The following is a 17,110-nucleotide window of genomic DNA, read 5'->3' as shown; positions in this document are numbered from 1 at the left end:
TGTAGGCAAATACCCCTGACCAAATCATACATAGAGACTTGCCCATGGACTGTGGATATGCATAATGGGTGGTGAAGTTAGGGTATCTTGCATTTACAGGCGTGGCAAACAAGTTATGTGGGATGCCCCAATGCTAGAAGTGTGGGTGAAGAACCTGGGGGTAAATTTGTGGACTTGTGGATGCATCCTGCTGAAGAGGTCCACAAAGTCATTGTCCACCCCCAGGAGATGCTACGTCACAAGATGAATGCTGTGGCGGAATACCCAATGTCTGATCCTCTGTGGTAAGGAGAGCTGAGGAAGTGTGTGCCAAACTGATTCTGAATGTAATACATGGTGGTCATGTTGTCCGTCCTGACGAGGACTATCTTGCCCTGAATGACTTGTAGGAAGACTTTGATAGCTGGGTGAATGGCAAGCAGTTCCGGGCAATTGGTGTGGTGACCCTGCTGCTGAGAGACCAAACCCCACTGGACCATGATTTTGTTGAAATGCACATCCCACCTCTTAAGAGAGACATCTGTTGTAATGGTCTTCAGTGGAACTCTGCAAAAGGCTTGCTTTGCACCAAGTTGCTGGTGTTCCACCACTTCAGAGAACAGTGTATTTTTGCCTGTATCAACACTAGATATTCCCCATTGACCCTCCACTTGAGATCACTGAGTCGTGAGACACTCTTAGAGGGTACATATGTGCAGCTACATGTGAGGAACAATGGCAATATAGGAGGTCATCATTCCTAAAAGGCACATGACCTGTCCACCTGAGAGTTGATGACTGGGATGAAAAAGAGGGAGCAGGTGCTGAAAGGCTAAGATTCTCTGCTGGTTGGGATTGGCTTTGTTTGTGACCGTGTTTAAAACTGACTCTAGAAAGAGCTGTGTTTGCATCAGTTGCAAGTGGCACTTCGTAGAGGTTATGGGAAACCCAAGCTGTGAAGCAAGGATGCGCTATTTGAGTATGTGATCTTGAGCAGCCAATTGTCGAGGTAAGAAAATACATGAATGCCCTCCTTTCATAGATGTTCTGCCACTACTGCTAGGCACTTGTAAAAATACCCTAAAAGCCGTAGTAACCCTACAGGAGAGCACTCTTAACCTGTGGTGCTATCCACTTACCATAAAGCAAAGGCATCTCCAATGAGAGGGGTGGCTGGGAATGTGGAAATAGGCATCCTTGAGATCGAGCACAGTCATAAAGTCTACCTGCTGAAGGAACTGACATCCTACAGGGTTGTCAGGCAGAAATATTCTTATAGGATGTATAGGATAGAAGTCTGCCATAGAGGATGGGTCCTTGACAGCCATACCTTTTGGGAATCTAGAAATAGAGAGAATACACCCCGGATACTGCTTCTATGGCACCCTTTTACATTAGGGCCCACACTTCATCCTGAAGAAGGTAGAGGTGTTTCTGACTGAGAGTGTGTGTCCGGGCTATTATGAAGGGGGCAGGGGTATGAAGTTTGTGGCAAAAGCTGTGTGGGAGGGGTGTACTGTCACGGATGCCAGCTACGACCCAATAGTCTAATGTGACTTCTGTGCAGCGAGCGAAGAAATTCCATAACCTCCGCCCGATAGGTGACATGTGGTTTAGATGGAGGTAGTGCAAGTCACTGCTTGGAGGTGGTAGCTTGCTTTCAATAGGCTCCTTTGATCCTACCCCTCTTGTTACCTCTGTGGGAGCCTCTTTTATACCGCCTCATAGCTTGGTATTTGTAAACCTGTGCTGCCTTTGGTAAAAGAGAGGGTGCTTAGGCAAGTTCGTATTTGCCTCCCCATCTGGGCTGATGTTCCAGAAAGGAGTCAGTGTACGGAGAGGACTGAAGCGCCCCATGAATTTCTCCAACTCTCTTTCTTGATCCTTTTGAATATGTCAACAACCTGAGGCCCAAAAAGGTCCTCCCCGTCAAATGGGAGGTTGTGTAGATGCTGTTGTACCTGAGGTTTGAATCCAGAGATACTGAGCTAGGAGTGGCACCTGAGTATAACAATTGCATTAATTCCCCTGGGGCTGTGTATGCAGCATCCAAAGCATATCGGATGCAAACGTTGGAGATGACTTTGTCCTCAGACACTTTCTCCTCCCTCAACTTCCTGTACTGTGCTTAAGTAGCCACTCTATCTCCTCCCATTGTACCCTGCTGTACCAAGACAGGAGTGCCATGAAAATGGCTATTTGCAAATCTACAGCCACTCCTACTCCCACCCCATTGCCTGCTGAATCTATTTTTATGATCTAAGCTGGAAGAGGAGCACCGCCTGTGGCCTTGGTGGAGGCAGAGTGTGCCCCCAGGAAGCCAGAGGGAACCTGCCCCCAATATTTGCAACATAGGTTAGAGAGGGCTTCAACGTCTTCTCTACCCAAGGGTCGACTACTCCAGTCTTGACATTCTCTTTGAAGTTGTCAGGGGCGATTTTAACATGACCTTGAGCAAGGAGAGAAGATGGACTGCGCACTCTGACTGGGAGAGGAACCCAGCAGGAGGAAATTATCCTCCTTTTGGGTGACCTGAATTTCCACCTTATGAAAGGCTACAGCCTATTGGCAGACCTCATGGTATGCTGTTGTGTCATCATGGGTGAGGTCCTCATGGGATAGTAAAAATGCGGATCATCGGGGGGATACACACTGTATTCGTCCCCTGGGTTGTTGGTGATATCCTCACCTGTGGATAGGCTGTACGAGCCGAAGACTCCATGGGGCTATTTGGTTGAGAACCGGAGAAGGTAGACCTCACAGGTGACTCTGGTGGAGACAGTAGAAGAAGAGTGCATGGGTGTGGTGATGGCAGAGAAGGTGGAGTTGGTGGGAGAGCTGATGGGAGTGTATTATTTGGTAACAGGCAGGCCTAAAGGCCATATCCCTATGCTTCCTTGGTGTTGGTTCTGGTTAGGGAGGCCTGGAAGAAGGCTCCCCTTCAAAGGGGAGTTTCCTTAATGAAGAATAGTCTCCAAAATTGGCTATGGAGCTAATTATGTAGACATCTTGCCTGTGTCTGGGTGAATGAAGAAGTGCTTTTGCCTAGTGTCCAACTCTGCAAAGGCCTCTCCAAGATCAGCGCATCTGTGTCCTTGTCACCGGTCATCCACGGCAGTCTGGGTATTTCCCTTGCCTTTAGATCTGAGGAGGATTTCAGAGTGGAGGAGGGATTCCCTGCTGAAGAGGGTCTTGGAGCGGAGGAACTCTTCGGCGTCAATGATGTCTGGTGGACAGGTGCCAAAGGAGGTGTTGGTGCCGTCTTCATGTGGTAATGCTGTCATTGGCTGGGGGTCAAAACGTGATGGACTGGCTGTAGTCTTGGCGATCACCGAGGCCTTTTGCTAGTGCCAACCAGTGACCAAAGGTAGCAGGGGTCAGTGACTCGCCATGTCTCAATATCTGGATGTGTGTCTGGAGAGAATAATGGAGCAAGCACTTCTGTGTAAGTGTCTGGATCGGCTTCTGCCCTGTTCCTCTTCCCTCCTATTGTTTCTTCTCCTGCTCCATGAGCCCGTTCAACTTGTCAATGCTGAATCCCTGGATTCCGGGGTTTCCAGATTCCCTAATGGAAAATCTCTGCTCCCCTCTTTGATCATGCTCGGCTCAAATGGGAGGCGGGTAGTATCAGGAAGTGTTATTGCCAAGTGGGTCAGGAGAGGGTGGCATCTCTATGCAGCTTGTGGAGATCACTTACTGCTGGTCACAGGCTGGAGCCCATGAGTTTGTTTCAGTTGGCTAGGTCCTGTATCTCTCTGCTTTGAGAACTACCTCCCACTGTAATGATTCTGGTGCTATTAATGCCAACTACCAGCTGTCTGCTGATGAGGCTGAGGATAGGTAAGATATCAAGGGTGTGGGGATCTCACACACTGGAACACTGACTCCACATCTAGCTTGTAGTTTGGTGAGGTGAGGCATGGAGAGCCATACAGCGCAAGTACATGTTCCAGTAGATCTGGGACAAGTGGGCATGGTTGACTAGAGAAGTCAGAGTCTCTGCTACATCATTAATATTTGCTTCTAGACTTTACTGCACAAGTTGCGCTGTATTCACAGCTTGTTTGCTTGTTACTGCCAATGCGCATCAGTTTATGTGTTGGAATAACAGAGTACATTTTGATTTTCCACACTTTGTGGTGATCAACATAAGATGCTCGTAGCACTGGACTTTCGTCTGCCTATATTGTTAATACTGTTTTCACATCAAAATCCCCACTTAGCTGTCTTGATCAAGAGGCCTAACCCTGCGCCAATATGGCGCCTTGTTGGAATGTGGAACGTTCAAGCAAATTGCTCCAAGATTACTAAAAGAGAAACATGTAAGATGGAAGCAGAGGACAGACAAAGCAATATACTTGAAGAGAGCAGCATATTCTTGAGGATAAACTCATGAATAAACCATCTCCTCCCTTACCGTGAACCGCCAGATTAACGCCGTCGCCTCCACTTGCTTCAACACCCTCTGCATTCTTTGCAAGACCTTCAAATGGATCCCCTCGAATCCACCAACACACTCATAACTAGCAGACTGGAATACGGAAACGCCTTCCACGCCGGAATAATCAAATCCCTGCTACACAAACTCCAGACCATCCAGAACACGCAGCCAGACTCGTCCTCTGCATCCCATGGCATGAACACATCACCCAACACCGTCAAGACCTCCACTGGCTCTCCGTCGAGAATAGAGTGACTTTCAAGCTACTCACCCACGCCAACAAATCCCTCGACAACACCAGACCCAAATACCTCAACGACTGTCTCCTTCCACATACCTAAGAGAAATCTCCGCTCTGCCGACCTCGCCCTCGTCGAAATCCCACGCATCCGCAGAACAAGAGCGAGTGGAAGAGCCTTTTCCTACATCACGGCAAAGACCTGGAACGAGCTCCCGATCGACATCAAACACTACTCCACTCTGCACACCTTTAGAAAGAGCCTCAAGGCCTGGCTCTTCGACTGACTTGGAGCTGCACCCCTCTACCCCCTGCGCCTTGAGACCCTCACGGGTGAGTAGCATGCTTCACAATTCCCTGATTGATTGATTGATTGATCTCCTGCTATACTTACAGAGACCACCCCCCCAGATGAAGCGGACTTCTAAAATTATTAACTTAACACATCTTAGCAAAACACTGAAATGATTATTAGGTAAAAAGATAGCAGTAAGGCCAAAAGGAACTCATCAGGATCCCTAGTAGGTTAGTACTGACTTTTCTTTTGAGTCTGTATGACAACCAATGCAAACCTTTCTAATCACAGGCGAGGCTGTCCTGGCTATTAGAAACAAAGACTGTTATTATTCACAACATGATAAAGCGCACTCAAAGCAAGACTGTCATTACAGAGCACAGGGCCAGCCCTTCCATTTTGACACTAGCATGCCAAGCAGACTAGACATTCCAGTACTGAAGGGCTTTGCAAACATGACTAGAAAACTACACTTGGAATGCTATCCTGTCTATGTTTATTAGAGAGAGATATCTTAGAATAGTTTAAGGAGTATTACGGGGGAGAAGACAATGAGATAGTTGATCTATAAGCCTAGCAAGAGACGATGGTCGGCGTGAAGGATGGAGATGGCTCTCGTGTATGCTGAACCAATGAGATGCAACGACCAGCTCCTAGTCAGGATACCGCCTTAATAACTATTCTCTCCTCAAACACTACTGGCTTCAAGCGGTATCCACACAACATGGGAGAGTGGTTTGGAACGTTACTCATAACTGGACTACAGGAAACCTGAACCACAGAACTACAATTGTTTTGATCTCTGGCAACTAAGTACACGTAAAGCCAAGCAAGAGGATGGTGTGTAATCTGGGAATCAATTGTATGGGCAACCCCAATCCTATAGTAATATTTTACATAAGCAGGGCCCTGACTGGCTATTATGATCTGTATGCATCGAAGAAATGCAAAACTGGGTGGGCACAAAGAAAAGATAAATCTTACCATCTACCTACTGCCTTGAGAAAATAGTAATGCTAACACTGTCGAACTAGAGAAGTGTTTGGAAGAAGCACTGGAGTACTACCCGGATGATGTTATTCTCAATACAGAAGACTATAATGATAAAGTGACCGTTTTTTTTCGTCTGTGCACCTGTAAATGGAAGCTAGGAAGAAGCGTGGAAATACAAGATAAAGTGTTAAGCTACAACTGATGCATGTGGGAGATCTCTGCCTCAGTTGCTGTCAAACAATCTTGATGTCAGAGCAGCGCAAACTGTGGGAGCTGTAAAAAATTCGACCTCCACTCCCCACTCCAATAACCGCAATTTCTGCCTCCTAAAGCACTGCAGCAGTTGTCTCTATTCAAGTAAAGTAAATGTATTAAGGCTTGGTTAATAACCATTATATAAATAGTATCATGAAACATTTATCACCTTAAAAAAAGATACACGATTTGTTTAAAATTGGCGTACAATTGTGAGTCATGGCACAATGTGATATTGTTTCTTGAATCTTTGTCTGTATCTAATATTAAAGAAAGAAGGAAAGAAAAAAGGTTTAAATGCAGTTGTTCTTAAAAACTGATAAATTAGATTACATTTTACTCTCTGCTAGGTTAAAACATTTAACAGTTTGGACATTAAGTCTTACATTGTCTCTGTTGTAACATTCTACAACGGCTTGGGAACAACTTTGTACTCTCAAGTCACTGAACTGGTGCCTCAGTAGGCGAAAGCGTTCCTTGGAGAAGTGCAGGATGATGTGCACAATGGTTTCTTGAGATTGGTGACACCATCTGCAAATACCGTCATGTCCTGTCAGCATCCATTGTGGACGATGATCTATGGTTGGTAGGCCTCCTAGATGAAGTTTCACGCATGGTTTGGCCTCCAAAAAGGATAACTTCCACATGGAGCGATTAACATGCTTCTTGAAGACTGCAAATGCTGTCAGCTGATCCCACAATTGGTTAATTTGCAAGTTCCTTGTGCACCTCCTTAAGTACTCACCATGCATCAATTTATTTGAGTCACTGGCCAATTCTTCCCAAAGTAAGTGGTTGAGCGAGCCCCCCTGGGCAACATTAACTTTAAACAAAGTTTTAAAAAGGAGCCATGGCTTGCAATAGATTGCTTGACCGAGCCAAATTCCAACCTGATTTGAGATGGTTAAGCATAGCGCGGGAGATGAAAAAAGCTGCCTGTAGGTGTTTAGACTTAGAGATTCTAATAACTTTGTTTCTGAGTCACAAAGGGGTTCACACCCATAGGAAATTGTTGGTAGGAACTTTGCGCTAATAACTTTCAATTGGGGTAATAATTTAGGGTCCGTCAGGGCTTTGTTTTTCATTTGTGCTTTGTAAATATAGAGGGTACCTTTGGCATCTATAATGACCCTAAATATTTTTTGTCCTGTCCTTAAATAAGTTATGTTTTTAGGTACCAAAGGCCTGATTTAGTGGGCTTTTTGCTAAACACAAGCACTTTTGTTTTATTAAATTTGAATTCCAGATTATTTCAGTCCTTGAAATTGCTTAATTTATGCAGTCTTTGCAGGCCAACTTTAGTTCCACTCAGTAAGACTACAGTGTTTACATAGAGCATACTTGTTATAATTTCCCCCCACAAGTTTAGGTGCATGAGCGTTGTTTTTATCCAGCTTCATCAGAAGGTCTGCGATGAAGATATTAAATAGGGCTGTAACAAGCACATAGCCCTGATTCAGACCAGTTGTCGTGATGATCTTGCAGGAAACTCTCCGTCCATCGTCAATTTTTACCCTCATCCATGTTTCCTTCTAAAGGAGTTAGCTTGCTTTTAACAACAGTTCTGGAATTCCTTAGATGAGTAACTTTTGACATACCTTTGACCTGTCAACTTTGTCAAAAGCGGCCTTCTGATCCATGAAATATGCATTGAGGTTGGTTTTGTGCCCATGCTAGGACATGAGCATGTCTGGTTGAACAGACTTAGATGTCGCTCATCGGCCGATTCATTCAGATTTTGTAACAGAAGGCCAGCGTAGTATTTTGTCTCATTGTCGAAGCGTGCGATGAGTAGACAATTTGTGGGGTCTGATTTACTACCCCCTTTGTATAACAGGTGGATAATCGCACCGCAGCAAGAATCAGTTATCATGTCATTCGCAAGGCATGGTTAAATACTGGTGTTAATTGGTCCACCCGGATTTCTGGGTTTGTTTTAAACATGGCTTGGAGTAGACCATTTTAACATGGGGTGCCATCAGCTTTGCTTTTTTGTGTTAACTTTTCAAGTTTTCTTGGGCAATAGACTATCTTGTCTTGGTCTGTTCTCGAGAAGCCCAAGAGAAGTGGGTTATCCTTCCACATGGTAGCACCCGGAACTACTGGAGTTGTATAATGGGTGGTTAGAAAGTAACCCATTCTGGCTCACTTATGTTTATGTTGTTAGCTAACTCCAGGCCCTTTTCAATGTTGTTTATAGTTCTCCAGAATTCTCTCAAATTGTTATCCTTGCTGTCATGCAGAAGTTTTGCCCAAAATCGATTCTTTAAGTTCCTTCTTGCATACCAAATCGCTTTCTTTTATTCTTGTCTAATTGTTCTAACTTTATCTATGTTCATTGGGTTTGTGGGACTATTTCTCGTTACTCTTTGCTGGTGGTTTAAGTTCTTCCGCATCTGTTTTAGATCATTTGTATACCAGCTTGTCTTAAGTTCTGACAGACCTCTCTTTACTCCTTTGTTTTTACAGGATTTGGATACTTATTGAGTAATGTTTCAAGAAAGTTTCCCATGCACTGTCGGGGTTGTTTTCATTTTGTTCCGCCAATACCAATAATTGTAAACTCTCAGCCACGATCTCTTTTATTAATTTGCCCTTCCCTTTTAATCTTTTAATGGTTCTCAAGAAGGGAAGGTTAGTAATGTCGGGGCTTGTTGAAGAAGTGGGATTATCAACCTCAATCCCATGATCTGTGGGCATTGGTCCCTCTCTGGCCGCTGTTGGATTTTAAAATAGACAATAAGGTTACAGAGACGAAGAGAGGTAAGGGTGTAATCTATGGTGGAACTTGATGTTTCAGTTATTCTTGTTTTTGTAGGCGGATGGTACTTAAGGAGTCCTCCATTCAGTACCCTTAGTCTGACAGAAGAACAAATTGGCAAGAGGTATTCACCTATTTCATCCCATCTCCTCGCGGGTGTGACCTGCTGTTCGAAAATCTGTCATATGAGGTTTTGTGCCTCTAGATACTCACAGCTGTCTAGAGACTGAAGGAGGTTCGGGTTGAAATCGCCTGAAAGAATACATTTGGTGTTATTATGAGCCAGTTTCAGGTCCATTACTACCAGTTGTGATTTCACCTCAACTCCTTGTTTTTCCTTTACAGTTGGATTTATGTATATATTCAGAATAATTAGGGGTTTGGCAGTGCCCTCAGCCCAGGTTTCCAATTTTACCGCCAGGATCAATAGGATATTAAAATGTAATTCTGTATCTGTACCATAAAGTTTGCTGCGATGTAAGTTGATATACTGGCCTTGGGTAACCCCTTCAAATGGTGTTTTACAGCGTAGTTGTTGTACTTGAGGAACCCAATTAGTGAAAGCTGTGTATAGCACAGGTTTCTTGTATTAGGACCATATGAAATGCTTTCCAATAGTTCACAGTTGTGTCATCCTCGATTAGGTTTTTCAGAGCCCCACCTCCACATTACAGAAACAGAACATGATAATATCTAGTTTTTTTTTTACTTCAGTCGATTTTTCTCATCAACCCAATTAGCTGGTGTGACCCTATCTCATACAGGAGATTATTTTTTCTGAGGCACTACATGTAATTAGATCCAGGGTGAAATGGAGGAAATGTCACTCTCCAAGGTATGTTGGTCCACCATTGGGCTGTGAGGTTGATTAGCCCTGACTGCGGTTTGTGATATGTTTTTGCCTATTGGGTTCCTCAGGATAGAATACAAGTTTGGTCTTGTATTTTGAGGTTGTGGGGTCATGCCAACATGTTTTGAGAGATGCGTTGCCTTTATATATATGAATACACTTCCTCAGAATGCTTGCAAATGGGGATACCACAGATGTCAAAGTGAGCTTTTGTTGACAGAACGATGGCTTTGTCTTTATTGACCACTGAACTGTGCATTGTTAATACTTATGCAGTATGTACAACCATTGTGTTGCATGAGGGTAACAAAACCCCAAGTTAGGATTTACACTGTGAGTGACAAGAAACGACGGAGCAGTGCTCGAGGTACTTAATAAAATAACTGTTGAGAGCTATTTATACTAGTATTAATAGTAGAGACAGATTTTACATGTGCTGTTTTCCTTTTCAGTTGCAGCATAAGACACTTGAATATAATGTACCATTGATTCACTCATTAGACCAATGCTGGTTAATACATGGGTATTTCTCTGTTGTTTATGCCTGGAAACAGCTATTCACCAGACCACCCATAACCACGCCTTTCCAGACTTCCTTCCCAGCAGACCTGTCCCACACACCTTTCCTCTTATCTACACACTCTGCTCTTCCATTCATTCTGCAAGTGGAGTCAGTGATACTGGAATGGCTTTTGGGGTGGTGCTGCTCCTTGGGAATTGACTTAGGCATTTGAATGGCTGGACACAAACGACATTTCTGGGTGAATAACTTGGATGACAGGATTTTAGCCTGCTCGGTTCAAACGTTTGTTAATGAAGAGGATCAGGTTGACTTCAGGTTTTAGGAATTCAGGGAGTGTGCACAATTAATATCTTCTGAAAATAGAGTTTACTAGAAAGCTTTCCCGATCAGAGCACTGAACAGAGAAACCACCTTTCAACTCACCGCATTGGACCAAGGACAAACTAGCCGCTTTAGAAGTCCTGATTCAGGATTGCAGGATGAAGATGACCCAGCAACCGTAAATTAAGCTTATTATGTAAATATCTGGTGTTCTTATCAGGGTTGATAGAACCAGTTGTCCAGCGCCATACGCCAGGCCTGTGCAAACCCAACTAATTTGGTTTGATAAAGAAATCTGGTTCTTAATCATGGACAGAGGAAACATGCTAATGGGTCTTTTTAGGAATGCAAGCATCCTACCTTGGGAGAAAAAGTGTGCTGTAATACAACAGCAACTCAAAAAGTATGTCATCTATAAGAAAAGGACTGCCGGGAGGCGTACCAAAGGTTTGTAGTACTGCTCTGTAGTCATGGAGGCAGTATTCAACTTCATCAGGTGATCCATAATGATGCCCAAGGAGGGACAAGTTGAGGTTAATGGGTATATCTACCCATCTACTGGGATCTAGAGACTATAATATCAATATAATTAGGTAGTCGTTCAATAAGGTGAAGCCAAAAGGCATGGTGGATGCCACTCATGAAATCAAGGAAGAATGTATAGATGTTCCCACCTTATTCAATCTGTTTGTGGCTAACAGATACAAAACCATATCTCACATTTCATTGTGAGTTCCTTTACTATACCAATTACACTGTTTAATTAAGTTCTATCTAAACAGTCCCACAATGCTCCCTTCTGGCCTTATTTGAGTACACTCCACACGTTTAGAATCAACCAAAAATGTGATCATGGTCTTCGGCAATATATGCAAAATTGTTAAATGGTGTTATCTTAAACAAACCTTGATAGCTATCTTCTTCTGGTGGGAGGTACTTCCTGTCCACAGCTCCATCCCTCTATATGCCTCTGCCAAGAAGTGGGTATCGCAGTGGGTTATACTGCTGGCATACGATGTGATTAATGCAGAAGAAGGTAGCCTCCTTCAACTGCTAAGTAAAGGCACAAGAATTAGGACCCCATTAGGATGGCGGGCAGATCGCCACCGACCCGGCTGGCGCCATTGCCGCCATCCTTCCAGCAAAGACCCCTGCCATATTACTATGGCTGGGGGGTCTGCGGCGGACGTAAAGACCGTCTGCCACTTTTCCGCCCGGTCTGTGAGACACCGCCAGCCATATTTGGATGTGACCCTGAACAGGCATGTGGAGTCTACTTGCAGGGGCCTGTTGTGGGCCCCCAGGGACTCCGGGGGTGGGGGGGTGCACATGGGGGGTACCTATTGTACCCCCCTGCAGTTCCATGCACAACATGGCAGGCACCGTGTGGTGCCTGCTATGTTGTGCATGGAAGTGCACGACATGCCTTCCTGGCATTGTGGCGGGCGGTGCTGAGTGCACCGCCCGCTACAATGTCAGGAATGCAGGATGCACCCGTTTGTGTGGCGGGCACATCCTAATGTATGCAACGGAACCCCCGCATCCGATGGCGGGCGGTCCCATTCCACGGGAGACCACCCGCCATCCTTGTGACCCTCCTAGTGTTGTCAGAATTAGTGAGAAAAGGCCACAGCATTGAATATATTTGAGCAGGCTTTAAAATGCAAGCAAAGGCTATACTAAGAGACTAGGGTCTGTAAAATTATCTAATGACCAAGACTTCCAAAGCCCACTTTGCTCATAGAACGTGTGAGGTGTGACCAATATCAAACAATGTCCGCTCTTGGCCCAGTCGAAAGACGAAGACTTATGTTCAGATTGGGGGCAGCCGTCGTTTCTAACTGCCATGGCAGGGCCTAAACAAGGATAAGCGTTTTGCAACCTCTGCAAAGCTGGATGAATTTATTTTGTACATAATACTAAGATGTGTAGTGTCTCATTCCTATAGGTTTATGTATAAAGATGAATTCCCACTGAGATTTTATTTGAGTAAACCGGAAACGGATGCGTCAATTCTTGGCTCATATTGTCAAAACATTGCACATGGTGAACGCTTTTTGCAGTTTCTACAAGGAAACTGAATAACACTTTAATTAAAACGTAAATAGATAATTAGGTTCGATTTTAGTCTACTTTGCTCATGACAATAGCGTTGACTAAGGCTTTGACTGTGAGGAAAATGAAGCAGGGCAAGATTTGTATATGGATAGCACATGGTAATAGGATGCAAGTGACTGTGGAAGAGGTAAATGGCTCCAATCTCCTTCCCTCATAGAACATCATGCCAGTTATCCGTTGAGGGGGCAGTGCTGTAGTTTCAAGGGCAGGAGCTCACAGAAGCAAACACACAGATGATATATTCTTTACGTATTCTTGTGCATCAATGGCACCCACCATCTAAGTAGTGCCATCTAATCTGGGGCCGCTTTTAAACATGTTATTTGTGCAATAACACATTTGTTGCAGAGTTCCTTAAGCTGATTTTTCCAACTAGAATAAAACTTGAATATATATATTGTGCACATGAGAGTGCTGAATGCAGTAGTCCTGTCATAGATTGCCTCGATTATTTATGAATTATATAAAAGTTGGAAATTTGCTCCGAAACATTGCTGTAATCCTATCGGAGAACATTTCTGAAGTTTTTCCCTAAAGCTTTTTGAGTCAGTTCTGGGTAGTTTCGAAGAGGGCAGACCCTATATTAAAACGTCTACCAACAAATGGCCAGTAAATCCTGGGGGGGGGGAAGGGGGAGGGGGCATCCAATCTACTAAATTGAATTAAATTGAATAATGTTATTCGATTTTTCAAGAAAATCATAAAAGCACACAATTTCACAGGTAGGAAAAAACACCTATCAGCAAGATACAAACTAAAACATTCCTACTGTACGTTCTAGCACTTTGAGGTCTCTGTGACCACCACATGCATGCATATAATGAACCAAATATCACTGCGATATGCTGCGTTGGGCAGTGGCCTTTTGGCTCTGAAGCGTTCATCCATGGTTCTTGTTTGATGCATTGTGTAGTTCTTGTCATCACCTGTCTTACCTTTGCAGGATAGAGAGAGCTTCCTTCGTCTGCATTCTTCGGAGAAAGAGAGCCTGGACGTACACCGAGATATATCTCTCCAACTGTTGATTCAGCACCAGGAACTCGGAGTAGCCTTCCTCAAAAGGATTGTGTTCCCTGTGGCAAGAGAAGAGCAAACTGCTGTAACATGTTCAGTGGCATCACATGGGCGCCATGAGACCTAATGCAAACAAGGAAACAGGACCCAGCACCGCCAAGATTGGTAGTAAAATAACAGCCGCGAATTGGAGTGTGCGTGCCTCGACCCCTGGGCCCTGGTGCCAATGCAGCTGCTGGTCTATTGATAGGTACACCACAAGCAAATGCATGTATCTAAGGGAAAAACATGCAACATCAAAACATACCACATTAGAAACATAATGACCGAATAATGTTTTTAAAAATGTGCCCACGTGTTTAGTGACACAAAAAACATCTATAGGTTGACCTAGGTATTAACTCTAGGGATATATGCACCCCACTGAAAAAAGATATATTTTAAGCGAAGTTATAGCTACGATTTTCAGTTGAAAAACCACTTATGGTTATCTATGCAAACCATAAACTCATGTCCCTACCATGCACTGCTCAAGATCTCACACATGACATTACTAATGGCATACTCAATGACATCACTGATGACCTCTCGAGGGACTTAGCAGATAACATCATTGACAACCACATTGATGAGATCACATTTGATATCGATAAAATGACTGCTGTAAATACTAACATCAACAAATATAATATGTAGGTATACGAACTTCAACAAAAACATTCCTCATGACTTGTTTGAAAACAATATCTTGAAAGCTTTTATACTGCTACACCACACAAGAATAATGGTGCATAAATAAAATCGGATGTTCAAATAGACAATTTAGTCTACATGTTCACCACTCAAATTTATTTCATATTACACTATACTTATTCACCACTAATCCTTTATGGGTTCCGGAGTAGGGTGGTACTCACCGAAAAAACTCTTCAAGACCTCATCAGGAGTAGCAAGTGCTATGTAAATGCAAAGATTTTCCATCTATCCCTCCAGCATCTTTTTCAATCCAAATAACTGACTAACATATCAATCAATCAAGTATTTGTAGAGCATACTACTCACCTGTTAGGGTCTCAAGGCGCTAAGGGGTGGGGATGGAGGGGGTGGCAGCTATTGGTCAAACAGCCAGGTCTTGAGGCGTCTCTTGAAGGTCAACAGGTCCTGGGTGTGGCGCAGGTGGGCAGGGAGGGTGTTCCATGTCTTTGGGGCGAGGTGGGAGAATGATCTGCCACCGGAGGTCGTACGGCAGGTGCGTGGGACGTGGCGAGGGCGAGGTCGGCGGAGTGAAGTTGGCTGTGTGGGGTGTAGAATGACAGTCATTTGTTGAGGTATGCTGCTCCGGCGTTGGTGCGTGCTTTCTGAGCGTGGGTGAGGAGTTTGAAGGTGATCCTCTGTTGACCGGGAGCCAATGCAGATCTCTTAGGTGGGTGGTGATGTGGCTGTGGCAGGGGAGTCCGAGGATGAGGTGTGCGGAGGCGTTCTGTATCCACCACTTACATTACTTTCATATTTCACTATATAATTCATCACTAATCCTTTATGGGTTCCAGAGCAGCATGCTTCTAGCTAAAGAAGCGCTTTAACGCCTCACCAGGGGTAGTAAGCGCTATATAAATACAATTACAATACAATACGTTAATGGGGTACAACGACATCCATCATTTTACGAGGATAATTTGTGCACAGTCGAACATTTGGCAATAGGTTTTACTGATGCCAAGAGTCGGATTAAGCTTAAGTCATAGCTTGTAGTCTAATGACATCTTTTTGTAATGCAAATATCTCAAAAACTTCTGAACTGATTTGCACCAAACCACAACAGTGCAAGCCGCAAAAATCGAATATGCTTCTTTTTTAAAAGCCCACTGTAGCCTGTCCTCCCGTGGAAGGATCTGCATGAAACATGACATGCCGAAACCGATGCACACTATAATGCCAGTTCGTCCAACGATCCCGAAGTTAGTAGAAATACAGAAATTGCTATGTAAATGTAAAATGAAACTTAACTACAAAACCCATCATTGCTGACTCTTTAAAATATATATTTCATTTAATATTACGGTAATTCTCACAACAGTAGCAGGCCACGCCAAAGTTGTAGAGATTGCAATAAATCGGTTTATTTCCCCAAATCATCGCTACTTGGAGCCATGACACGTTTCGATACATTTGAAAGAGGGAGTCCGGCAAACCCCGCAAGCAGGCCGCATCCATGGGGTGATTGTTTTTAAACCGGACATTTTGCCTTTCTTGTATTTCATTATTTAATGAAATGTTATTAACAAACACAATGCAGTAATAAAAGGTCAATAATCGTATATAAACTCTGCTTGATAACAATGTACATTATTCAAGTGGGGCAAGGTGATCCCAGATGATTTTATGGCAACTTTATTGCCCAAAATCGAGGGTGACATAGTGACGTTCTTAAATCAGGAGGCACCCAATCGTACAATCATACAGGCTTTTGAATCTATATGTGTCCAAATATCGAGGGACCTGACAGTTAAGTCCACCAAGAGACTGTCTAGAACATCAAAGTGGTTTGACGCCGACGAATAAATACTCGTCTGAAGCGTGCGTTAAAAGCCATTCCGAGGGATAAGGCTCTTATTGCAAACCTGAGGAGGGAATATAAACTGATCTTAAAGGGGCGAAAAGATGTAATTAAAAGTGAAGCGTGGGACAAACTTCTCTCTATCGACGTATTGCGAGACAGCAAGAAATTTTGGGAGATCATAAATCACCCATTCTTTGCCGGGACTCACAATGCAGCCACTGACTGCGTCATTCCGGACGAGAAGTGGTTCCTTCATTTCAAAGACGTCTATGGTGACAGAATAGTATAGCCCCGGGCGGCCAATTGGTTGCTCGGGTGTCCCCCCCGGTAGAGTGTTCTGAGGAGGAGGTGTTGAAGGCCATTTTGGAGACTTCAAAAAACAAGGCACCGGGCGCCGATGGCGTACCTGCAGACCTATATAGACATTCTCCAATAACTTGGTCTCAGGTACTAACTAAAGTTTTTAGGGCAGCAAATGACAACGTGTTCCCCAATACCTGGGCAACCTCCATTATAGTGCCAATTTTTAAAAAGGGACAACGTGAGGACCCGGGGTGTTACAGACCAATTTCCCTCCTAGACTCGGCCATTAAAATTTTAGGCAGAGTCTTACTGTCTAAACTTAGTGGAAATCTGGAGGTCTGTGCGGGGCTTTCAAACATACAATACGGGTTCAGAGAGAAATGAGGTACCCTGGACCAATGTTTGAATTTGCACCTATTAATTGCCAAATATGCGGTGGCCGGGGAGGGGTCTCTTTAT

General features: G+C 44.0%; 1 protein-coding gene across 1 annotated transcript in view; it reads right to left on the bottom strand.

The window, feature by feature from the left end:
* LOC144762435 (dynein axonemal heavy chain 5-like) overlaps positions 1-17,110 on the bottom strand; it is a 1,437,549-nt gene that overhangs the window by 1,171,254 nt on the left and 249,185 nt on the right. Inside the window, exon 15 of the mRNA XM_078647616.1 lies at positions 13,710-13,847. Coding sequence (XP_078503742.1) covers positions 13,710-13,847 — 138 coding nt within the window. The remainder of the gene's footprint in view (positions 1-13,709; positions 13,848-17,110) is intronic.

Source organism: Lissotriton helveticus, chromosome 6, assembly GCF_964261635.1.
Source record: "Lissotriton helveticus chromosome 6, aLisHel1.1, whole genome shotgun sequence".
Taxonomy (NCBI): Eukaryota; Metazoa; Chordata; class Amphibia; order Caudata; family Salamandridae; genus Lissotriton; species Lissotriton helveticus.
The sequence above is the reverse complement of the archived record's forward strand: the minus strand, read 5'-3'. Positions and strand labels throughout refer to the sequence as shown.